Consider the following 27,927-nt stretch of genomic DNA (forward strand, 5'->3'; position numbering starts at 1 on the left):
GTCAGTTTGCAAGAACTCATTTAAAATCAAGTCCTTTCTAAAATTTTATCTTATAGGTTAAAGATATATTTTTTTCATTTATGCCAATGTAAAAATTAATAATTTTGTACCAAAAGAACCTTAGAAATTTATCTAACATTATAACAATCGCAATTTAATTTAGCCCAATCCAACTAAATATATTTTAGATAACTTTACAATAAACACAATGAAATATATTTTATCGGTAGGTTCTGAATGATTTTTGCGAAATTATTGAATACACAAATTTTCGCTTGCCTTATTCAGCAGGAAAAGCGTTGCTATTTAAGACAAAATCGCAAGTTTTACCTATTCGTCATGACATTATATAGTCATGCTTGGCAATGGGAATACGTTCCGAGAAATGCGTCGTCTGGCGATTTCGTCGTTGTGCGAATGTCAGTGTACTTTACACAAACCTAGATAATATAGCCTACTACAAACCTAGGCTATATAATATAGCCTATTGCTTCTAGGCTACAAACTTTAAGGGCCATGATGAACAAAACATGAGATTAAATTAAGCACAAGGGAAAATGATGCTATAAAGAGACGTGGTAAACACGTAATACAGGATACTGTTTCACAGTAATATTTTTCGTAAGTAGAAAGAGTGCACTCTTGACAAACGAAAAACAAAATAGTAAATACATAAAGCAGTAACATCACCACAAACACGTGAGTAATGTTAGGCTACGACGACTGTGATGTCACTATGTATTAGGAATTTTTCAGCTCCATTACGATCTTTTGGGACTACCGTTGTATATGCGATCCGTCGTTCACCGAAACGTCGTTATGCACCGCATGAGTGTGTGTGTGTGTGTGTGTGTGTGTGTGTGTGTGTGTGTGTGTGTGTCTGTGTGTGTGTGTCTGTGTGTGTGTGTCTGTGTGTGTGTGTGTGTGTGCGTGTGTGTGTGTGCGTGTGCGTGTCTGTGTGTGCGTGTCTGTGTGTGTGTCTGTGTGTGTGTCTGTGTGTGTGTGTCTGTGTGTGTGTGTGTGTGTGTGTGTGTGTGTGTGTGTGTGTGTGTGTGTGTGTGTGTGTGTGTGTGTGTGTGTGTGTGTGTGTGTGTGTGTGTGTGCATGTGTGTGCATGCATGTGCCGAATGGGTAAAATTGGTCAATTAGCAAGAACTCGTTCAAAATTAAATCCTTTCCAAAATTGTCTCTTATACGTATATATTTTTTATTCATATATGTTATCGTAAAAATCAATAATTTTCTACCAAAAGAAACGTAGAAAACTACCTAACCCTAATATAAAAAGCACAAATTTAATTTAGCCTAATCTGACTAAATATATTTAAGACAAATTTACAATAATTTAATAATAAACAAACACAACGAAATACATTTTTTTTCCTTAGGTTCAGAATGATTTTTGAGAAATTATTGCATACACAAATTTTCGCGTGCCTTATTCGGCAAGAAGAGCGTAACTATTTAAGCCAAAATCGCAAGTTTTACCTCTTCGGCACGATGTATAGGACGATACCAAAATTTTTACCCATAACGATACTCTTCATACATTTTTTATTTATAAGAAGATAATGAGTATGTTCAATATATAAGAAATTGTTTATTGCGCAATGGATATAAAATTAACAAAACAGAAATGTTAAATATTAAATAAGGTAATTTCTCTAATATGATAATGTTATTACTTACATTTTCTCTGTTGTGTTAGTTACTGGTTGTTAAAGGCACTTTTGAAAGTGTGTGTGCATGTGCGAGTGTACCACACTGTGTAGTACAGTGTACCACACTGTGTAGTACAGTGTACCACACTGTGTAGTACAGTGTACCACACTGTGTAGTACAGTGTACCACACTGTAGTACAGTGTACCACACTGTAGTACAGTGTACCACACTGTGTAGTACAGTGTACCACACTGTGTAGTACAGTGTACCACACTGTGTAGTACAGTGTACCACACTGTGTAGTACAGTGTACCACACTGTGTAGTACAGTGTACCACACTGTAGTACAGTGTACCACAGTGTAGTACAGTGTACCACACTGTAGTACAGTGTACCACAGTGTAGTACAGTGTACCACACTGTAGTACAGTGTACCACACTGTGTAGTACAGTGTACCACACTGTGTAGTACAGTGTACCACACTGTGTAGTACAGTGTACCACACTGTGTAGTACAGTGTACCACACTGTGTAGTACAGTGTACCATACTGTGTAGTACAGTGTACCACACTGTAGTACAGTGTACCACACTGTGTAGTACAGTGTACCACACTGTGTAGTACAGTGTACCACACTGTGTAGTACAGTGTACCACACTGTGTAGTACAGTGCACCACACTGTGTAGTACAGTGCACCACACTGTGTAGTACAGTGCACCACACTGTGTAGTACAGTGTACCACACTGTGTAGTACAGTGTACCACACTGTGTAGTACAGTGTACCACACTAGTACAGTGTACCACACTGTAGTACAGTGTACCACACTGTAGTACAGTGTACCACACTGTGTAGTACAGTGTACCACACTGTGTAGTACAGTGTACCACACTGTGTAGTACAGTGTACCACACTGTGTAGTACAGTGTACCACACTGTGTAGTACAGTGTACCACACTGTGTAGTACAGTGTACCACACTGTGTAGTACAGTGTACCACACTGTGTAGTACAGTGTACCACACTGTAGTACAGTGTACCACACTGTGTAGTACAGTGTACCACACTGTGTAGTACAGTGTACCACACTGTGTAGTACAGTGTACCACACTGTGCAACAGTGTACCACACTGTGCAATAGTGTACCACACTGTGCAACAGTGTACCACACTGTGCAACAGTGTACCACACTGTGCAACAGTGTACCACACTATGTAATACACAGTACCACACTGTGTAATACAATGTACCACACTGAAATACTGTACCACACTAATAGTGTACCACACTAATACACAATGTACCACACTGTGTAATACACAATGTACCACACTGTAATGCACAGTGTACCACACTGTGAAGTACACAGTGTACCACACTAATATAAAGTGTACCACATTGTGTAATACACAGTGTACCACATTGTGTAATAGTGTACCACATTGTGTAATAGTGTACCACATTGTGTAATAGTGTACCACATTGTGTAATGTACCACATTGTGTAATGTACCACATTGTGTAATGTACCACATTGTGTAATGTACCACATTGTGTAATACAGTGTACCACATTGTAATACAGTGTACCACATTGTAATACAGTGTACCACATTGTAAGTGTACCACACTGTGTAATACACAGTGAGTGACACACACGGACGGAGGGTCGAGTCACCACTCAACACGATGAGTGGTGTACTGTAAGTGTACCACACTGTGTAATACACAGTGTACCACACTAATACACAGTATACCACACTGTGTAATATAGTGTACCACACTGTGTAATACACATTGTACCACATTAATACACAGTATACCACACTGTGTAATACAGTGTACCACGCTAATACACAGTGTGCCACTGTGCAATACACACAGTGTGCCACTGTGCAATACAGTGTGCCACTGTGCAATACAGTGTGCCACTGTGCAATACAGTGTGCCACTGTGCAATACAGTGTGCCACTGTGCAATACAGTGTGCCACTGTGCAATACAGTGTGCCACTGTGCAATACAGTGTGCCACTGTGCAATACAGTGTGCCACTGTGCAATACAGTGTGCCACTGTGCAATACAGTGTGCCACTGTGCAATACAGTGTGCCACTGTGCAATACAGTGTGCCACTGTGCAATACAGTGTGCCACTGTGCAATACAGTGTGCCACTGTGCAATACAGTGTGCCACTGTGCAATACAGTGTGCCACTGTGCAATACAGTGTGCCACTGTGCAATACAGTGTGCCACTGTGCAATACAGTGTACCACTGTGCAATACAGTGTACCACTGTGCAATACAGTGTACCACTGTGCAATACAGTGTACCACTGTGCAATACAGTGTACCACTGTGCAATACAGTGTACCACTGTGCAATACAGTGTACCACTGTGCAATACAGTGTACCACTGTGCAATACAGTGTACCACTGTGCAATACAGTGTACCACTGTGCAATACAGTGTACCACTGTGCAATACAGTGTACCACTGTGCAATACAGTGTACCACTGTGCAATACAGTGTACCACTGTGCAATACAGTGTACCACTGTGCAATACAGTGTACCACTGTGCAATACAGTGTACCACTGTGCAATACAGTGTACCACTGTGCAATACAGTGTACCACTGTGCAATACAGTGTACCACTGTGCAATACAGTGTACCACTGTGCAATACAGTGTACCACTGTGCAATACAGTGTACCACTGTGCAATACAGTGTACCACTGTGCAATACAGTGTACCACTGTGCAATACAGTGTACCACTGTGCAATACAGTGTACCACTGTGCAATACAGTGTACCACTGTGCAATACAGTGTACCACTGTGCAATACAGTGTACCACTGTGCAATACACTCAGTGTACCACTGTGCAATACACTCAGTGTACCACTGTGCAATACACTCAGTGTACCACTGTGCAATACACTCAGTGTACCACTGTGCAATACACTCAGTGTACCACTGTGCAATACACTCAGTGTACCACTGTGCAATACACTCAGTGTACCACTGTGCAATACACTCAGTGTACCACTGTGCAATACACTCAGTGTACCACTGTGCAATACACTCAGTGTACCACTGTGCAATACACTCAGTGTACCACTGTGCAATACACTCAGTGTACCACTGTGCAATACACTCAGTGTACCACTGTGCAATACACTCAGTGTACCACTGTGCAATACACTCAGTGTACCACTGTGCAATACACTCAGTGTACCACTGTGCAATACACTCAGTGTACCACTGTGCAATACACTCAGTGTACCACTGTGCAATACACTCACACAGTGTACCACTGTGCAATACACTCACACAGTGTGCCACACTGTGCAATACACTCACACAATGAGTGATTACAGATAATAAAAAATCATGACATTTCACAATATTTTCAGGTTGAGATTTTTTTCGATTATTTTAAATCAATTAATATTTTGGGGTTAAAAAATATTGAATTTTGAGTAAAAGTGTCAAGTATAGTCACGAAGCAGAAATAATAATAATGTTTGAATGGGAAGCATTGAACCCGGAGGAGTCATGCAGCACCTGAGGTAATCGGGTTTGATCCAAGGAAGGGAATGGGGTAGCTTCAATTCCTTAGATCAAATTGCTTCACTAATATGAAAGAATCCAAGTTGAAGGAAGATGAAGCAGAAGAATGTAGGCACTTACTTCAGGCAGCATTCCTTGATTCTCAGTGCCAGTCTCCTGAAGGCGCCCACCTTGGTCACCTGGTACCTGGTCTCCACTCCCACTTTGCTCCCCTGTCCACTCGTCCCTGCTACCACCACCACCTTCCTCTCTGTTGTCTTTGACATAGCACGCCCACCAATGTAGGTGTGGGGGCGCCTGGTGGGGGCGGCTAGAGGCACGGCGAGTCTCCATGATGGCGGCTCTGACAGCGTGGAGAACCTGGTGGTAGGGGGAGTGAGAAGACCAGTGACGGAGGCGCTGCTACTCCTCCTGCGTCTCTTGACGGGGTCACTGTGAGCTACTAAACAGTCCCAGGCACCGCTGTCACCACTCTGACCCCTCAGTTGAACCAGGGTGTCAACAGAACTCCCAGGACTGTTTACTTCCACCTGGATCATTCTACTCCCGCCGCTGCTGCTGCTACTGTTGCTGCTGATGCTGCTGTTGATGCTGCTACTTCTGCTTCGTTCCCTCATATTTGTGTTGCTTTAGTTGTGGCCGCTGTTAAGTATCGCTCACCACGAGCTGCTCACACTGACTCAACTTTTTCGTGTCCTCCTCACCGTCTTTTTCTTAACGTTTATTCTTTTTTCGTTTCATTTCTGTAATAGCTGTGATGGATCAAGTGTCTAGCCAGTGCGAGCGTTGGCTCTCCTCAACCACTGTAAGGTAACCACAAACATCCTTATTTATAATTACTATAGACAATAAAGTGATCACGCGAGAGTAACGCACCATCGTTCAAGACTGTACATACTATATGCTAGTAAATGCTCTAATTTAGAAATGTTACAAAGGTACAGGTGAAGAGGAAGCTTTCATTGTGGCGACGTTTCGCCGTGTAGAGCTTTATCAGCGTTGTCACAATGTAAGCTTAAGCTGCATCTGTCATGATGTCTCATTGTTGTCCGAGGTACGTTGGTGTATCCGGTTACGAAAGAAAGAACGAAATGCGAAGATAAGACGCGCCCAGGTCTGTCAGGACAAATACCAAAAAAAAAAAATATTTTAACACAGTAGATAAGTCTTAAATGCAACTAACACACACACACACACACACACACACACACACACACACACACACACACACACACACACACACACGACCCCTGCAACCACAAATAGGTGAGAACAGGCGAGTACACGCACAATCAAGACTGACTTAAGTAGCCATTAAATAGGTTTATCAGAGCTTATTGTTAAGGTAGCACTGAACGTGGGTTGGGCAAATATTCTGTTAGTGGGACGGATTTATAAAGGATCTGCCCAGTATGGGCCAACAGGCCTACTGCACTGTTCCTCCTTATTTTCTTAGCCAGTACGCCAGGCGGCTGAAACGCTGTAAGTTGGTATACTCAACTGAAGGAGTGAGGAGGAAGGTGCGCCCAGTGTAATTATGGGCAAGCACATGTAGTGTAGCGTAAGTCTGATGTGTGGAGAGGCAGGCATAAGGAAGGTAAGAGAGCAAAGAGGACGACGGGAAGACAGATAAGAGAAATGGGAAGATAAAAAGAAGACTAAAGAAAACGAGAAAATAAAAGAAGAGAATGAGAAAGGGAGAATACGAGACTAGGGTATGTCAATATATACATAAGATAGTAATTTATGGGGCTGTGGGTTACGTGTACTTGTGTGTATGGGTCTGAGCGAGTTTTATATGTAATATCTTCCTTGACTTCAGTATAAACTCTAAAGCTTGTGAAAAGAAAATACTCAAACAACTCCGGGGAAAAATTCTCCAGATATTTTTCCTGAAGTACATTTATTCTCATCTCCGAGGCCGAGGGCCTTCACTCAGCACTAGAGGTGGGGTGTCCCTTTATGCACATCTATTCTCATCTCCCTCAAACCATATACTGCTGTTCATAATGCCAATTCAATGTATGAACAATTTGTGTGTGTGTGTGTGTGTGTGTGTGTGTGTGTGTGTGTGTGTGTGTGTGTGTGTGTGTGTGTGTGTGTGTGTGTGTGTGTGTGTGTGTGTAACCACAACTTGTGGTTATTACACACTAGGATTTCTCCTCATTAAAAAACATTTTTCTAAACTTGTGAAATCTGAATGCACATCACCTCACTTTTTTTTAGGCAACCTCGCAACAAGTCAACCGGCCTTCCTTCTCTCGCTTTCTCTTCTGTCCCTGTGTATGCATATTCATTCTCATTCTCTCTCTCTCTCATTCTCTCATTAACAGTAATCGCACTGAGGTTCCCAGAAATCATCAACTAAGCTACATGCAAATTTAAAGAAATTGCTGCGGCTTCATCATTAGAAACTACAAATGCAAGAAACACACATCATGCAAGGCAGTGTTCCCCACACGCGAGTTTCACCTCAGACCCAGAGTTTTAACTCTTCCTTATAACATTCCAAGAATTTTCATCACAGATTATTCTGTCATTTGCAGCAGTGGCCTGACATACTCAGCAGCGATCTATATTCTGTTACATCTGGAAAATATTTCAGGGATCACTATCTCTATGGCCCGGTCTATGACCAAGCTTCTTAAATTGTTAAGGAAACATTACAGACAAAAAAAATTGTTAAAGAAACGCGTAGAAAAGTAAAGATATCACTAAAATATGAGTAGTAGTTTTGCAAGATTATATATAGAAGCCATCTTACATGTTCACAAAAAAAAAAAAAGACTAGAAATCACATCAGTGAAAATCGTTCAAACACGCAACCGTCTGCCCACTCCTCTCACACCAGGGTAATACCCCTCTGGAAGGGAAGGTGGTAGACTACCCACCTACTACGACCACGTTAATATTGAACCAAACAACGATGCGGGTGTAAAACAATGATGGATCCCTCAGCGTGTACACACTGGCTAGCAAGCAAGATGCCGCTTTACTAGCCATGGTCAGAGCCAGAGTAAATTTTGTTATTTCAGTTACATCAACAAAAGTTGATGTAACAAATAACAAGATTTACTCTGGCTAAGCAGTACACATTTATTTTATCACTACGACTACTCAATTCTCTTGGATAACCTGATCTCCTTACCGCAGAAATGTGCATTACCTGTCTTTTGACATGTACAAAGGTCACAAAATACTGAACAAAAAGAATAAATGTCATAATACTGTAGAACAATGTACCAAAAAGTCTTACTAGCAGATGCAGTTTACGACTACGTTCCAGTCTCGTTTTGGCCATTGTCAGACAGCGACTTAACACTGTCAGACAGCGACTTAACACTGTCAGACAGCGACTTAACATTGGTCCAGAATGAACCACAACGTAGCCACAAAATTTCCTCTCCCAAATGACAGTTTTTGGTGAAAAGCAGAACAAACACAATGAAGTGTAGAGAACTGGGGGGGGGGGGAGAGGGTAACAGTATAACCTTAAACATACTGACTCCACCCATACATCTCACACTTTACCTAGACTAACACTTCACCCCGAGCATCCCTCTCCTTACATCATATCTTCACCTTCATAAACCCACTGCATACACCCTCTCCACCACCCCACCATACACCCTCTTCACCACCCCACCATACACCCTCTCCACCACCCCACCATACACCCTCTCCACCACCCCACCATACACCCTCTCCACCACCCCACCATACACTCTCCTCCATCCCACTATACACCCTCTCCCCCACCCCACTATACACCCTCTCCCCCACCCCACTATACGACCTCTCCCCCACCCCACTATACGACCTCTCCCCCACCCCACTATACGACCCTCTCCCCCACCCCACTATACGACCCTCTCCCCCACCCCACTATACACCCTCTCCCCCACCCCACTATACACCCTCTCCCCCACCCCACTATACACCCTCTCCCCCACCCCACTATACACCCTCTCCCCCACCCCACTATACACCCTCTCCACCACCCCACTATACACCCTCTCCACCACCCCACTATACACCCTCTCCACCATCCCACTATACACCCTCTCCACCACCCCACTATACACTCTCTCCCCCACCCCACTATACACCCTCTCCACCACCCCACTATACACCCTCTCCACCACCCCACTATACACTCTCTCCACCACCCCACTATACACTCTCTCCCCCACCCCACTATACACCCTCTCCACCACCCCACTATACACTCTCTCCACCACCCCACTATACACTCTCCACCACCCCACTATACACCCTCTCCACCACCCCACTATACACACTCTCCACCACCCCACTATACACTCTCCCCCACCCCACTATACACCCTCTCCCCCATCCCACTATACACCCTCTCCACCACCCCACTATACACCCTCTCCACCACCCCACTATACACCCTCTCCACCACCCCACTATACACTCTCCACCACCCCACTATACACCCTCTCCACCACCCCACTATACACCCTCTCCACCACCCCACTATACACCCTCTCCACCACCCCACTATACACCCTCTCCACCACCCCACTATACACCCTCTCCACCACCCCACTATACACCCTCTCCACCACCCCACTATACACACACTCCCCCACCCCACTATACACCCTCTCCCCCACCCCACTATACACCCTCTCCACCACCCCACTATACACCCTCTCCACCACCCCACTATACACACACTCCACCACCCCACTATACACCCTCTCCACCACCCCACTATACACCCTCTCCACCACCCCACTATACACCCTCTCCACCACCCTACTATACACCCTCTCCCCCACCCCACTATACACCCTCTCCACCACCCCACTATACACCCTCTCCACCACCCCACTATACACCCTCTCCACCACCCCACTATACACACTCTCCACCACCCCACTATACACACTCTCCACACGCTCTAAGCATCATTACAACTGACGGGTCATAAGAACACTCCTGTACTGAACCTGGTGGAAAAAGTAACCAAAATATTTGCTGTACGAGGTCCACCTTACAGCTTGAAGTACTCATGAACAATGTTCATCACACCAGAGTACACCGTGCTGCTTGAAGTACTCATGAACAATGTTCATCACACCAGAGTACACCGCGCTGCTTGAAGTACTCATGAACAATGTTCATCACACCAGAGTACACCGTGCTTGTATGTGTACGTGTTCAAACTGAGTTGGCCAGAAATATTGTGTACAGTGTGGGGGGTTTTCAATATATTTTAACATGTACTTAAATGAAGATCTCAAACAAATTTATATATTTCTTTCTTTCTTTTTCAGAGTTTGTTTGGCGACCGTAGAAGTGATCCATCACCGTCCTTGTTACTGATTAACAAACACTGCAAGCTCCTGATGTGTTGATTGCAACACGAAAAGCCTAGAGCTATCAGTCACCCCCCCCCCTGTGGTTGTTTTGCAAATATGTATATAAATGTGTCTTAAAACACAAACGCACACGCGCACGCAAGCGCGCACACGCACGCGCGCGCACACGCACGCGCGCACACACACACACACACACACACACACACACACACACACACACACACACACACACACACACACACACACACACACACACACACACACACACACAATTCCAAGCATTTCGCCCGAGGACATCAATTTATAACCGCTGCACCAAACGGGAAACTGGCATATTTAAGGATAACTTTGAGGAATCTCAACAAGCATTCATCACCTTATATAGGATATATATGTGAGGACCATCCTGGAGCATGCAGAGCCTGTATGGAACCCACCTGGTAGAGCACGTAAAGTTGCTTGCAAAAGTTTCTTAGAGCTAAGAGGTAAGAGTTGTGAGAACTTAGAAAAGCTAAATCTAACGCCACTAGAGGAGAGAAGGGCTAGAGGTGACCTGATTAGGACAGAGTGAACAGGGAGACTGAGTCGAATCTCGGGTACACGAGGGTTCATCTGGAAGCTAAAAATACAGATGAACCGCAAGAATGTTAGGGAATATGTCTTTATACGTATAGTCACCAGTGGAACGATGTAGACTGAGGTGGTCGAGACGGGATCAATACACAACTTTAACGAGTATAATAAAACTCAGGCAGCCAGGAACTGAAACTTGACCTCTGCAACCACAATAAGGTGAATACACACACTCACACACACTCACACACACACTCACACACACACACACTCACACACACACACACACACACTCACACTCACACACACACACACTCACACACACACACACACACTCACACACACACACACACACTCACACACACTCACGCACACTCACGCACACTCACACACACTCACAATGCCCCCACCCACTACATTACACACACACACACACACACACACACACACACACACACACACAATGCCCCCACCCACTACATTACAAACTCCACCCCCACAGCAACAACCCATAGTTCCTTACCAGGTCTCCCACTTCCCCAACCCCAATATACCTCCCAGACCACAGTCTTAGAAAAGAAGTTGAAGGTGTGGTATACAAATGCAGATGGAATAACAAACAAGTATGAGGAGTGGCACGAAAGAATCAAAGAGACATCCCCAGACATAACAGCACTCACAGAAACAAAACTCACCAGAATAATAACAGATTCAATCTTTCCATCCGGATATCAAATCCTCAGGAAAGACAGAGGGAGGAGAGGGGGAGGAGGAGTTGCACTGCTCCTTAAAAACCAGTGGGGTTTTGAGAAAATGGAAGGAATGGATGGCACGGGCGAAAGGGACTACTTAGTAGGAACAATCCAGTCTGAGGGACATAAGGTGATAATTGCAGTAATGTACAACCCACCACAGAACTGCAGGAGGCCAAGAGAAGAATACGATGAGAGCAACAGAGCAATGATCGACACACTAGCCGAGGTGGCCAGGAGAGCACACATGGGGGGAGCAAAGTTACTAGTTATGGGTGATTTCAATCACAAGGAGATTGACTGGGAAAACCTGGAGCCCCATGGGGGTCCCGAAACATGGAGAGCCAAGATGATGGATGTGGTACTGGAAAACCTCATGCATCAACATGTTAGACACACTACCAGAGAGAGAGGAGAGAATGAACCAGCAAGGTTGGACCTTGTATTCACCATGAGTAGTTCGGACATCGAGGGTATCATGTATGAAAGGCCCCTGGGAGCTAGTGATCATGTGGTTCTGTGCTTCGACTACATAGTTGAGCTCCAAGTGGAGAGAGTAGCAGGAATAGGCTGGGAAAAACCAAACTACAAAAGGGGGAATTACTCAGGCATGAGGAACTTCCTTCAAGACATTCAGTGGGAGAGGGAACTGACAGGAAAACCAGTACAAGAAATGATGGACTATGTAGCAACAAAATGCAAGGAGGCAGAGGAGAGGTTTGTTCCCAAGGGAAACAGAAATAATGGGAAGAACAGAACGAGTCCTTGGTTCACCCAAAGGTGTAGGGAGGCAAAAACTAGGTGTACTAGAGAATGGAAAAGGTACAGAAGACAGAGAACTCAGGAAAATCAAGAAATCAGCCGAAGAGCCAGAAACGAATATGCACAGATAAGAAGGGAGGCTCAGAGACAATATGAAAATGACATAGCATCAAAAGTAAAGACTGACCCGAAGCTGTTGTACAGCCACATCAGGAGGAAAACAACAGTCAAGGACCAGGTAATCAGACTGAGGAAGGGTGATGGGGAATTCACAAGAAACGACCGAGAGGTTTGTCAGGATCTCAACACAAGATTTAAAGAGGTATTTACAGTGGAAACCAGTAGGACTCCAAGAAATCAGAACAGGGGGGCACACCAGCAAGTGCTGGATGAGGTACATATAACCAAGGAGGAGGTGAAGAAGCTGCTATGCGAACTTGACACCTCAAAGGCGGTGGGACCAGACAACCTCTCTCCATGGGTCCTTAAAGAGGGAGCAGAGATATTGTGTGAGCCATTAACAAAGATCTTCAACACATCATTTGAAACTGGGCAACTCCCTGAGGTATGGAAAATGGCAAATGTAGTCCCAATTTTTAAAAAGGGAGACAGACATGAGGCACTAAACTACAGACCTGTATCACTAACGTGTATAGTATGCAAGGTCATGGAGAAGATCATCAGGAGGAGAGTGGTGCGGCACCTGGAAAGAAACAAGTGTATAATTGACAACCAGCACGGTTTCAGGGAAGGAAAATCCTGTGTCACAAACCTACTAGAGTTTTATGACAAGGTGACAGAAGTAAGACAAGAGAGAGAGGGGGGTGGATCGACTGCATATTTTTGGACTGCAAGAAGGCCTTCGACACAGTTCCTCACAAGAGGTTACTGCAAAAGCTAGAGGACCAGGCACACATAACAGGAAAGGCACTGCAATGCATCAGAGAATATCTGACAGGGAGGCAACAACGAGTCATGGTACGCGACGAGGTGTCAGAGTGGGCGCCTGTGACAAGCGGGGTTCCACAGGGGTCAGTCCTAGGACCTGTGCTGTTCTTGGTATATGTGAACGACATAACGGAAGGGATAGACTCAGAAGTGTCCTTGTTTGCAGATGATGTGAAGTTAATGAGAAGAATCAAATCGGACGAGGATCAGGCAGGACTACAAAGAGACCTGGACAGGCTACAAGCCTGGTCCAGCAACTGGCTCCTTGAATTTAACCCTGCCAAATGCAAAGTCATGAAGATTGGGGAAGGGCAAAGAAGACCGCAGACACAATATAGTTTAGATGGCCAAAGACTGCAAACCTCACTCAAGGAAAAAGATCTGGGGGTGAGTATAACACTGAGCATATCTCCTGAGGCGCACATCAATCAGATAACTGCTGCAGCATACGGGCGCCTGGCAAACCTACGGATAGCGTTCCGATACCTCAGTAAGGATTCGTTTAAGACTCTGTATACCATCTACGTCAGGCCCATACTGGAGTATGCAGCACCAGTTTGGAATCCATACCTAGTCAAGCACGTCAAGAAATTAGAGAAAGTGCAAAGGTTTGCAACAAGACTAGTCCCAGAGCTACGGGGATTGTCCTATGAAGAAAGGTTGAGGGAAATCGGCCTGACGACACTGGAGGACAGGAGGGTCAGGGGAGACATGATAACGACATATAAAATACTGCGCGGAATAGACGAGGTGGACAAAGACGGGATGTTCCAGAGATGGGACACAGACACAAGAGGTCACAATTGGAAGTTGAAGACTCAGATGAATCAAAGGGATGTTAGGAAGTATTTCTTCAGTCATAGAGTAGTCAGGCCATGGAATAGACTAGAAAGTGATGTAGTGGAGGCAGGAACCATACATAGTTTTAAGGCGAGGTATGATAGAGCTCATGGGGAAGGGAGAGAGAGGACCTAGTAGCAATCAGCGAAGAGGCGGGGCCAGGAGCTGTGACTCGACCCCTGCAACCACAAATAGGTGAGTACAAATAGGTGAGTACACACACACACACACACACACACACACACACACACACACACACACACACACACACACACACACACACACACACACACACACACACACACACTCACACACACACACTCACACACACACACACACACACACACACACGTGCTCATATACAACAGGCCTAGTGTCTAATCGACATGTGCCTAGGACAAAATGGTAACTCACACACACACACACTCACTCTCACACTCTCACTCACACTCACACTCACACTCACACTCACACTCACACTCACACTCACACTCACACTCACACTCACACTCACACACTCTCACTCCTCGTTTGGTGAATCTAAGGTAAACCTTCATGAATCTTAACACAATCATTCACGACTTTTTCTACAACATATGTCAGGTCTATCCTGTACTATACAATACCAACATGGAACCCACATCTGATAAAGAATAACAAGCAACTGGAAGATGTTCAGAGGTTTGCCACGAGACGAGAGAGAGAAGGTGAATGAACTATGAAAACACGCTGAAGGAACTGGACCTGACCATATAGGAGGATAGAAAAACTAGAAAGACATGATAACTTCATTCAAAAATGTTTGATAGGGTAGACAATTATATTTTTTTTGAGAAGCGAGAAACCGATACACGAGGTACAGTTGGAAGTTCAAGATGCACAAGTTCCAGGCATGTCTGGAAGTATTTCTTCAACCTCATGGTGGTCAAGAAGTGGAATGAGCTGGACAAAATTGCGGAGTGGGCAGGCTCCATAGATAGTTTCAAGAAGAGATAGGATAGGACCTACTAGGCTCAGAGGGAGTAAACCCAGCAAGTGGCAAGTAAAGAGTCGGGTCCAGGAGCTGAAACTCGGTCCACGTAGCCACAAATATGGAAGTAAATAGGCAGGAGAGCGCTCGCACGCACGCGCATCCACATCATACTCCATTCATTAGGACCTGACAACCATCTTACTCCACACACTCACGACACACAAGCATCCCACCATATAAATCATAACACAGTATCATCCTTTGTAGACGATACTAGAATTTCCATTAGAGAGCCGCTCATTGAAGACACTGCAAATCTCCAAGCTGATATAAACAGTCTTTCAAAGGGCCACAGAAAACAATATAATGTTCAATGAGGGCAAATTTCAAATACTCCATTACGAAAAACATGAAATATAAGCAACAACGGAGAATAAAACAAATTCTAACCACAAAATAGAAGAAAAATTAACGAAGGAGTGATAATATCAGAGATTCTTGCTTTCAAGGATGACAACAGTGTCCTTATAACCACGAGGAAAGTGATAGGATGGATAATGAGAACTTTCAAAACAAGGGATGCCAAGCCAGTGATGGTTCTCTTTAGTCACTTGTTCTCTATAGGCGGAAATGTTACTGGATACGAGCAGCCTCTTTTAAGGCAAGCGACATTGTAGATCTAGAGAATGTACAGAGAACCTTCATCGCATGTATAATTTCAAACTCCTAAATTACTCGGAATGTGCGTAGCCTCTTTATCTGTACTCCTTGGAACGCAGGCGAGAAAGATGCCTCATAATTTACACCAGGACAATCCTAGGAATAGTCTGAAATCAGCGCGCACAAACCACTCCCTAAGAAAGCAAAAGACTCGGCAAACAATGAAAAACGCCCCAGTGAAAAGCAGAGGCGCCATTAGAACACTGAGACAACACAGTAAGTTTAAGGGGCCCGAGATTATTCAACACCTTCCCATCATACATAAGAATCAAACAAATTTCTGGCTGTCTACAAGAGGGAACTACGTAAGTTCAAGTCAGTTCCTAATCAGTAAGGCTGTGGGTCGCACACTGGACTACTTGCAGACAGTAGTAACAGCCTGCCTGATCATGCCTTGATTCACCGACAGGCCTGGTCTGAGATAGGACCGAGAGGGCGTTGACCCCCGAAAACATCCTTAAGTTATTCATATGTCCACGCCATACAACCGTTCCCCTCCATCCATCACTCATAACACTCCACACACTGCATCACCCAGGTATTTCACCAGCGCTGTACCCCACTCAGTACACCTCCCAGCACTGTACCCCACTCAGTACACCTCCCAGCACTGTACTCCACTCAGTACACCTCCCAGCACTGTACCCCACTCAGTACACCTCCCAGCACTGTACCCCACTCAGTACACCTCCCAGCACTGTACCCCACTCAGTACACCTCCCAGCACTGTACCCCACTCAGTACACCTCCCAGCACTGTACCCCACTCAGTACACCTCCCAGCACTGTACCCCACTCAGTACACCTCCCAGCACTGTACCCCACTCAGTACACCTCCCAGCACTGTACCCTACTCAGTACACCTCCCAGCGCTGTACCCCACTCAGTACACCTCCCAGCGCTGTACCCCTCAGTACACCTCCCAGCGCTGTACCCCACTCAGTACACCTCCCAGCGCTGTACCCCACTCAGTACACCTCTCAGCGCTGTACCCCACTCAGTACACCTCCCAGCACTGTACCCCACTCAGTACACCTCCGAGCACTGTACCCCACTCAGTACACCTCCCAGCACTGTACCCTACTCAGCACACCTCTCAGCGCTGTATCCCACTCAGTACACCTCCCAGCGCTGTACCCCACTCAGTACACCTCCCAGCGCTGTACCCTACTCAGCACACCTCTCAGCGCTGTACCCCACTCAGTACACCTCCCAGCACTGTACCCTACTCAGCACACCTCTCAGCGCTGTACCCCACTCAGTACACCTCCCAGCGCTGTACCCCACTCAGTACACCTCCCAGCGCTTTACCCCACTCAGCACACCTCCCAGCGCTGTACCCCACTCAGCACACCTCCCAGCACTGTACCCCACTCAGCACACCTCCCAGCACTGTACCCCACTCAGCACACCTCCCAGCGCTGTACCCCACTCAGCACACCTCCCAGCGCTGTACCCCACTCAGCACACCTCCCAGCTCTGTACCCCACTCAGCACACCTCCCAGCGCTGTACCCCACTCAACATACCTACCAGCCCTGTACCCCACTCAGCACACCTCCCAGCGCTGTACCCCACTCAGCACTACCCCTCCCAGCGCTGTACCCCACTCAGCACACCTCCCAGCGCTGTACCCCACTCAGCACTACATCTCGCAGTGCTGTACCCCACTCAGCACATCTCCCAGCTCTGTACCCCACTCAGCACATCTCCCAGCGCTGTACCCCACTCAGCACATCTCCCAGCGCTGTACACCACTCAGCACACCTCCCAGCGCTGTACCCCACTCAGCACACCTCCCAGCGCTGTACCCCACTCAGCACATCTCCCAGCGCTGTACCCCACTCAGCACATCTCCCAGCGCTGTACACCACTCAGCACACCTCCCAGCACTGTACCCCACTCAGCACTACACCTCCCAGCACTGTGCCCCACTCAGCATACCTCCCAGCACTGTACCCCACTCAGCACACCTCCCAGCGCTGTGTCCCACTCAGCACTACACCTCCCAGCGCTGTGCTCCACTCAGCACACCTCCCAGCGCTGTACCCCACTCAGCACACCTCCCAGCGCTGTACCCCACTCAGCACACCTCCCAGCACTGTACCCCACTCAGCACACCTCCCAGCGCTGTACCCCACTCAGCACACCTCCCAGCGCTGTACCCCACTCAGCACTACACCTCCCAGCGCTGTACCCCACTCAGCACTACACCTCCCAGCGCTGTACCCCACTCAGCACTACACCTCCCATAGAACGGAAAAATAATGTAAGAGACCTGGGAGTAGTAATGTCTGACGATCTCACTTTCAAGGATCACAACAGTGCCACGATCGCACGTGCAAAGAAAATGATAGGATGGATAATGAGAACTTTCAAAACGAGAGATGCCAAGCCAATGATGATCCTTTGCAAATCACTTGTTCTCTCTAGGCTGGAATACTGCTGTACATTAACATCTCCATTCAAAGCAGGTGAAATCGCAGATCTAAAGAGTGTACAGAGATACTTTGCTGCACGTATAAGTTCTGTCAAGCACCTTAACTACTGGGAACGCTTGGAAGCACTTGACTTGTACTCGTTGGAACGCAGGAGGGAGAGAGATATCATAATCTACACTTGGAAAATCTTAGAAGGAATGGTCCCAAATCTGCACACAGAAATCACTCCCTACGAAAGTAAAAGACTGGGCAGGCGATGCAAAATGCCCCCAATAAAAAGTAGGGGCGCCATTGGTACACTAAGGGAAAACACCATAAGTGTCCGGGGCCCAAGACTGTTCAACAGCCTCCCATCAAGCATTAGGGGAATTGCCAATAAACCCCTGGCTGCCTTCAAGAGAGAGCTGGACAGATACCTAAAGTCAGTGCCGGATCAGCCGGGCTGTGGCTCGTACGTTGGACTGCGTGCGGCCAGCAGTAACAGCCTAGTTGATCAGGCCCTGATCCATCGGGAGGTCTGGTCATGGACCGGGCCGCGGGGGCGTTGATCCCCGGAATAACCTCCAGGTAACCCAGCGCTGTACCCCACTCAGCACTACACCTCCCAGCGCTGTACCCCACTCAGCACACCTCTCAGCGCTGTACCCCATTCAGCACACCTCCCAGCGCTGTACCCCACTCAGCACACCTCCCAGCACTGTACCCCACTCAGCACACCTCCCAGCACTGTACCCCACTCAGCACACCTCCCAGCACTGTACCCCTCAGCACACCTCTCAGCGCTGTACCCCACTCAGCACACCTCCCAGCGCTGCACCCCACTCAGCACACCTCCCAGCACTGCACCCCACTCAGCACACCTCCCAGCACTGTACCCCACTCAGCACACCTCCCAGCACTGTACCCCACTCAGCACACCTCCCAGCACTGTACCCCACTCAGCACACCTCCCAGCACTGTACCCCACTCAGCACACCTCCCAGCACTGTACCCCACTCAGCACACCTCCCAGCGCTGTACCCCACTCAGCACACCTCCCAGCGCTGTACCCCACTCAACATACCTACCAGCGCTGTACCCCACTCAGCACACCTCCCAGCGCTGTACCCCACTCAGCACTACCCCTCCCAGCGCTGTACCCCACTCAGCACTACACCTACCAGCACTATACACCTTAGTACACGCCCACCCAGCACTATACACTCACTTAGCAGTGCACGCCCACCCAGCAGTGCACGCCCATCCAGCACTACGCACCCACCCAGCAGTGCTCCCACCACCGTTAAGAGCACTGTACAGACACAGCAACACGATGGTGCTTTGCACACAAACACTAAGGCTTATACCATACTACACACCTACACACACACACACACACACACACACACACACACACACACACACACACACACACACATGCTGCAAACCGTTCAGTGAGTGCGTGAGGACGGTGGGTAGGAGCATGTGGGTAGGAGCATGTGGGTAGGAGCATGTGGGTAGGAGCAGGTGGGTAGGAGCACGTGGGTAGGAGCAGGTGGGTGAGGACCTGCAAGGGTACTTACTGTGTTGGGCAGTGCGCGGATGACTGAAGGGGTGGGTGGGTGGGTGAGTGACTGGATTACTAGGGTGTGGGTGGTCGGGTGACTGGACGAGTCGGGGGTGGGTGGTCGGGTGACTGGACGAGTCGGGGGTGGGTGATTGGACTAGTGGGGGTGTGGGTGGGTGACTGGACTAGTGGGGGTGTGGGTGGGTGACTGGACTAGTGGGGGTGTGGGTGGGTGATTGGACTAGTGGGGGTGTGGGTGGGTGACTGGACTAGTGGGGGTGTGGGTGGGTGACTGGACTAGTGGGGGTGTGGGTGGGTGACTGGACTAGTGGGGGTGGGGGTGGGTGACTGGACTAGGGGGGGGGTGGGTGGGTGACTGGACTAGTGGGGGTGTGGGTGGGTGACTGGACTAGTGGGGGTGTGGGTGGGTGACTGGACTAGTGGGGGTGTGGGTGGGTGGGTGACTGGACTAGTGGGGGTGTGGGTGGGTGGGTGACTGGACTAGTGGGGGGGTGGGTGGGTGACTGGACTAGTGGGGGTGTGGGTGGGTGGGTGACTGGACTAGTGGGGGTGTGGGTGGGTGGGTGACTGGACTAGTGGGGGTGTGGGTGACTGGACTAGTGGGGGTGTGGGTGGGTGGGTGACTGGACTAGTGGGGGTGTGGGTGACTGGACTAGTGGGGGTGTGGGTGGGTGGGTGACTGGACTAGTGGGGGTGTGGGTGGGTGGGTGACTGGACTAGTGGGGGTGTGGGTGGGTGACTGGACTAGTGGGGGTGTGGGTGGGTGGGTGACTGGACTAGTGGGGGTGTGGGTGGGTGACTGGACTAGTGGGGGTGTGGGTGGGTGACTGGACTAGTGGGGGTGTGGGTGGGTGACTGGACTAGTGGGGGTGTGGGTGGGTGGGTAACTGAACTAGTGTGGGTGTGAGTTGTGATGTCAGTGACTCATCATCTTGCATCTCCCAGCTTCCTGCTCTACACATCTTAACATTAATACCACCTGAATACGATATTACTATTCCTTGTACGCGTTCCCGCAATTAATATGTAAATATTACAACATACAACATTACTGCCCTTGTACATAACACGGAATCAAGACCGAATTCTTCATTGTGTATCTACATCTTATTTTCCTAAGAACACTGTACAAAGTTTCAGATTGCCACCGGAGCTGCTAGTTTATTATGTATCCCATATGAATCCTGTGGACGATACCTTAGTAAGTTTATTTAGGCACAGGTACACAAGTACAGTTATCATATATCGTGTAAATTACCTAAGATAAGCCATTAAAAGTCAAAGTGACTTATTTCCAGTGAGGGTCCTTAGTACCGTCACACTCTTTTTGTAATCATTATTGTGGGTCCGCCACGCGAAGGTTATATCACTTGTAAATATGTAGGAGTATAGTTTCCAGCAGCAGTGAACATGGTTGTGTTCTAGTGCTGGAAAACAAAAGACACAGGTTACAGGTTCCACACGTGCTGTGTACCACACGCGGCCTGACATCAGTATTCACCGTTAAGAGCTTAATTTTCGCCATCCTTTGCAGCCATGTGGCCCAAAAACAATATTCACAGCGCTTCACACGGTCCCACACAGCAGGCAGCACAGTAGTAACTCCCAATACTGTCATTGTTACTTTGATTTCTGTCACGAACTTGGTATTGACTGGTGACTGAGCGGGAGCTAGGAACCAGTGACTGCTGCCACTGGTTACTGCAGTCTAACACACACTGCCGCCCCCAGCACCGTCAACACCACTGCTGCTATAAACCCATCAATAAAACACCTACCACCACTACTAAAACCCCACACCTAAAATCATCACCACTACCATCACCACCATCACAACCGCCGCTGCTGACGCAGCCACCACCACTAATACACTTTTCTACTGCTACCACCGCCATCGTCTTGGTGAGGGGGAACACCGAGGGAAGGAACACCGAGGGGAGGGACACTGACTCAGGATACGGAGGTAGGCCATGGGGGGGTGTAAGGCAGGGAGTAGAGGGTGCGGAGGGAGGATGGGGCGAGGAAAACCAAGCTAACATGACAGTGTACCGTACTCTATCCTCAGTATCAAGATCTGATGGTGAGGGAAGTGATAAGCGCCAGAAAAGTGTACACAAATTCAAGGGAAAAACTTTAACTGAGGGGGACATCTGAAAATTTTGGGAATGAGAGAATGGAGAACAACATGGACAAGTTGTAGAGGGTAGGGAGGGGGAGGTACTGCTGAGGGCGGAGCTAAACAGAGGAGGGGGGGGGGGGAGCTAGTGCAGGGATCTGGGGTAAGGGGGACTGAGGGAGAGGTAAATGAGTACGGAGGGGAGACGAGGGGAGAACGACTGGAACATGCCTGCACATACATACACACTGGACGGGGAGGTGGTCCGTCTCCACCACCATCATTCAGTAACCACACTGCGACACTCACTGATAACCATGACCAACATCATTACACGAGACACATGTATAACCCTAGAACCAATATTAACCCTTTATCTACACACCAAAAAAAGTAAATTAGCTCATTTATTCTGAATAAGAATCAACTTAAATCAGTTTTCACAGGTGAAGAAGCAGAGTTGGAGCCCCTGTGAAGGCTACAGGGTAGACAGGCAAGGCAACTGGGATTCCCTCACGCCACGTCTCTACTGAATCAATACACCACAACCTGCACACCAACATTTGAGAAAACTCCTCCAACTCCATCATTTTCTTTGTTATACATTTACCCATCAAGTACATAAAAATACGAAATGCATATATTTTGGTAGAATTACCGACAATATATAAAGTAAACGTAACGGCTTGACAAAGCTCCTGGAGAGCGAAACGTTGCCACAATAAAATGTCACATTAGTTGCACTTGTGTCCTTTTACTTTACAAAAATACGAAACACCTAGACTAAAATATTTCTGAATATAGTTCCTTTTTTATAATAAACTTGGGTTTCAAAACTTCAGATGACCTGACGCTACTATTTGTAACTAAAACTTATATTTTAATAACTAATAAATGACTGACTCACCAGCCTCGTGGCCATGTGAAATTAAACAGTCCAATTAAGAGAATTTATTAGTTTCTCGGCATCTGGCCGTGACAGCAACAGGCAGTAGTTTTCAGGTACCCCAGTGCTAGGCTGGAATACTGCTGTACATCAACATCTCCATTCAAAGCAGGTGAAATCGCAGATCTAGAGAGTGTACAGAGATACTCTGCTGCACGTATAAGTTCTGTCAAGCACCTTAACTACTGGGAACGCTTGGAAGCACTTGACTTGTACTTGTTGGAACGCAGGAGGAAGAGAGATATCATAATCTACACTTGGAAAATCTTGGAAGGAATGGTCCCAAATCTGCACACAGAAATCACTCCCTACGAAAGTAAAAGACTGGGCAGGCGATGCATGCCCCCAATAAAAAGTAGGGGCGCCATTGGTACACTAAGGGAAAACACCATAAGTTTCTGGGGCCCAAGACTGTTCAACAGCCTCCCATCAAGCATTAGGGGAATTGCCAATAAGCCCCTGGCTGCCTTCAAGAGAGAGCTGGACAGATACCTAAAGTCAGTACCGGATCAGCCGGGCTGTGGCTCGTACGTTGGACTGCGTGCGGCCAGCAGTAACAGCTTAGTTGATCAGGCCCTGATCCATCGGGAGGCCTGGTCATGGACCGGGCCGCGGGGGCGTTGATCCCCGGAATAACCTCCAGGTAACCTCCAGGTATCAACAAAAATTCTATAAAAAATCACTATACACAGGGTCGTATACTCTACAGGGGATGAAAAATTGAAAGGAAGTGGTGAGATAATAAGAATGATTTGACTTACGAGAACACTTAGAAACCTTGACCGTAAAAAAATATTCACCTACATAGAACACCCAAAGTAAAATTATAATACTAGAGTAAAATCTACTAGCACTAACACAAGTAAATTCTGTCACAATAAGCCAACACAAAAAACATCGGTTAGAATACCATTAAAGCATCAACGTCAAAGACCCCTAAAATTTCCCCGAGGTCCGTACAGGCAATTCTGTGGTTATCCTTGATTGTGAGGATTACCTATGAAAGACGCCTTGCTTATAACATAAATGTGATATCAAAAAAGGAGTATTAACATAGACTTAAAACCAGTATTGTTTCACAAGGTTACATGGCCTCTTCAGCTGGGGAAATCTGATAAATAATCAGCAGTGGGTTACGCACTGGCCTGGAGTTTTACGACTCACTAGCCATGGGTTCTAACCCAACCCGTACCCTGATTTGGTTAAATCAGCTAAAATCTGTGTATCTACTTATTCTAGCAAGTTATTATAATGAAAATGTTTGGTAGTGTGTCACTAGAGTCCCACAAGGATCACCGCTTGCACCCAGGAAGTATGTAAATAAGATACACTGCAGGTAATGACATTTTATTGACGGGACGTAGCGTCTTCACAGTGAAATACCATAACCCGAACTGTCTGCCATGTTTACATTCTGTCAGTATATTTCACCACTGTATCTCACCCATGATGCTTTTAGTCCATATTAATGATACATCAATAATATAAATTATATGGAAATGCTTGTAAATTATTTAAAAATCTCAAGAAGGAAAAGAAGTTTATATGTATTTCTTTACAAAGTTTACACACGTTAAGCAAATGGTATACAAAATGACTGATAAAATTTCATAATGAACAAATGTCACAATAAAATTGCAAATAGCCACCAACGATATAAATTTTTAAAATATTAAGAATCTCTAATAAAAAACGGAGTGGTGATAAACAGGTTATCAACATAAAATAACTATAACGATGCTGTTCTATGCTATACTCGCACATTTTAAACTGAATTTCAACTACATGCATATAGATGAAATGCTAAGCAAATTGACTAAGCCAAGTTAAACCAAATTTTAACTAAAGTGTGGCTGTAGTGAGAGGTGTGTGTGTGTGTGTGTGTGTGTGTGTGTGTGTGTGTGTGTGTGTGTGTATGTGTGTGTGTGCGCGCGCGCGCTCACCTATTTGTACTTGCCTATTTGTGGTTGCAGGGGTCGAGTCTTAGCTCCTGGCCCCGCCTCTTCATTGGTTGCTACTGGGTCCTCTCTCTCCCTGCTCCATGAGCTCTATCAAACCTCGTCTTAAAACTATGTATGGTTCCCGCCTCCACTAACTCACTTTCTAGGCTATTCCACTGCCTGACAACTCTATCACTGAAGAAATACTTCCTAACATCCCTTTGACTCATCAACTTCCAATCGTGACTTCTTGTTTCTGTGTCCCCTCCCTGGAACATCCTGTCTTTGTCCACCTTGTCTATTCCACGCAGCAATGTGTGTGTGTGTGTGTGTGTGTGTGTGTGTGTGTGTGTGTGTGTGTGTGTGTGTGTGTGTGTATGTGTGTGTGTATGTGTGTGTGTGTGTGTATGTGTGTGTATGTGTGTGTGTGTATGTGTGTGTGTGTGTATGTGTGTGTGTGTATGTGTGTATGTGTGTGTGTATGTGTGTGTGTATGTGTGTGTGTGTGTGTGTGTGTATGTGTGTGTATGTGTGTATGTGTGTGTATGTGTATGTGTGTGTATCCCTAGCTAAAAGAGCTATTAAAATAGGGGGAAATAAAGTCTGAAGTTGCACGACAAAGTATATTCCAGGATATATTAACAGCCCTTATGAAGCATTAATCCTCTAGACTCACTGATCGCCTGAGGAATGAGAGGAAATCTGGTTTGATCAAAGGAAAAAGAGGGTAGTTTCAAAGCCTTGGTTCAAGAGCCCTTCACTGGCACGGAGGAAGCCCCCACTGGAGAGGGTTCCAGAAGAGAGAGCTCTGAACTATGAAGAAACAATACAAAAACTGTCAGTACTCCAGTTGGAAGACAAGATGAGATGCTGTCAAGTATCAGTTAATAAAACATGTAGATAACGCAAGAAAGAGGTTTTGATGCCAGCAACTGCAAGATACCACAGTTGGTGCCACCAACTGGAAAGGTTGACAGCTGGTGCCAACAACAGGAAGAGACGACAGCTGGTGCCAACAGAAAGAGACGACAGCTGGTGCCAACAAATGGAAGAGACGACAGCTGGTGCCAAATATAGTTAGATACCACCGCTTGTGCCAACGATAGAAGACCACAGCTGGTGTCAAGGAAGAGACTACAGCTGTAACCTAAGAAGCAATCTATCAGTGATACCTTAAGATATAACTTGACAAAAAATAATGTAAGCAGATGCAATGAACCCGAGGCAGGAATAGCATGTATTAAAACCACTAGCAGTCTTAAAAATGTACAACACAAACCCATAGGAGAATACAAGAGGCCACAAACATTGCATTGTTCCCGTGACTACAAATAGTTCATGAAATAGGTTAGTTCTCTTGCCTTTCACCACACAAGAAAAAAATCTGCGTTAATGTTGGCACCCCACAAGGCATAACACTTTCATGTTTACACGCTGTCTGTCATGACTGTTAAAGCTAGGCTCTTAAGCTGTGAGGTTATGCCACTTAAACAGAGAGGAAGAGCAAAGAATCAGGAGAGAGACGTTTATGACATACAGCATTAACATGTCTGCCAAATGTAAATTGAGAACCATAAATACGGAACTGCATTCTATTTCAAGAGGTGATAAAATCCACATAAATAAATAAAATACAACGCTCGAGTCTTCATCCGTTAAGCGTGGCCCGGTCCAGACTGCTGGTGATCACAGTCCAGTCATAAGGAGAAGGCACTTGCACAGCGGAGGCTGAAGTACAAGTGTAACGGAGCCAGGTGATGCGACAGTCTAGCAGCTAAATGTGAGAGTATCTAAAAAAAAAAAAAAAAAAAAAAAAAAAAAAAAAAAAAAAAAAAAAAAAAAAAAAGAGACGAGAACTACACTTAATATGAGAGACCACGAGGCTATCAACCATCAAGGTCAGTCTACCCAAAATTAATGCAACTATACAGCTCGGTTAGAGCTATTCACTGAGCATACATACACGTGCCTCCTCCTCCTCCTCCTCCCCCTTCCCCCCCACACATACTTAAGTTCAAATGCATACGTATGCACGTACATACGAACATATACGGACGTACACAAGTATGCACGTTGAATCACACGTACGCACCTACAAGTACCCAAATACGCATACCGTTTTAGCTAACTTTCCGTTCTTGATCTAAAAACTACATTTAATATCGCAAACAGAACCGTTACACTACAGGAACTAGCCAAAATGAATATTAGGGGATAGCTTACTCTGCTGGATAATAGGATACCTGTCAAATAGAGTATCCTCTATCCTCTACCAAGGCTTTTGAAGCGAATGTAAAGAAGCGTCCCTAGGTACACCTCAGGGAGGAGTTCTCAGTCCCATGCTATTTAATGTTCTGATTAATGCTCTCCTACCTGCCTCACCTAAACATATAGCTATAAGCTATGCTGATAACATCATGATCCATACAACAGGGCATAAGATGACCACCATTCTTAACGAAATTCAAACAATTTGTAACTGATTAGGCCTCATCACATCTTCAACTAAAACAAAAATATTGGACAAGCAAACGACATCCCCCACCCATCTGTTTTCAGGGTGAAAACAGCTATGTTAATCTTATAGATACCTTGGTGTAAATGTACCCTTCAATAAATCCACCATACCCTAACTAAATAAGAAATGCAAAGATAGGCTAAATGCTCTCAAAGCTGTTGCTGGCTACAACCCCAAACATGGTGCTAATGTGAGAATCCTGAGAATGATGTACAAAGCCTATATTAGATCCTTCATCGATTATACTGCGC

The 27,927-nt window shown here is 46.3% G+C and overlaps 1 protein-coding gene across 12 annotated transcripts in view; it reads right to left on the reverse strand.

The window, feature by feature from the left end:
* Positions 1–27,927, reverse strand: part of LOC128690315 (ATP-sensitive inward rectifier potassium channel 12) — a 569,607-nt gene that overhangs the window by 111,652 nt on the left and 430,028 nt on the right. For 2 of the 12 annotated variants that reach the window (XM_053778977.1, XM_053778978.2), the window contains one exon: positions 5,349–6,031. The exons of 6 other annotated variants lie outside the window; for them this stretch is intronic. In XM_053778977.1, coding sequence (XP_053634952.1) covers positions 5,349–5,845 — 497 coding nt within the window. In that variant the 5' untranslated portion in view covers positions 5,846–6,031. Of the gene's footprint in view, positions 1–5,348; positions 6,032–21,799; positions 21,851–21,956; positions 22,034–27,927 lie in introns of those variants that run through there. 4 more of the 12 variants (XM_053778976.1, XM_070090501.1, XM_070090500.1 and 1 more) reach the window with 4 other exon arrangements.

This window comes from Cherax quadricarinatus, chromosome 32 (genome assembly GCF_038502225.1).
Source record: "Cherax quadricarinatus isolate ZL_2023a chromosome 32, ASM3850222v1, whole genome shotgun sequence".
Lineage (NCBI taxonomy): Eukaryota > Metazoa > Arthropoda > Malacostraca > Decapoda > Parastacidae > Cherax > Cherax quadricarinatus.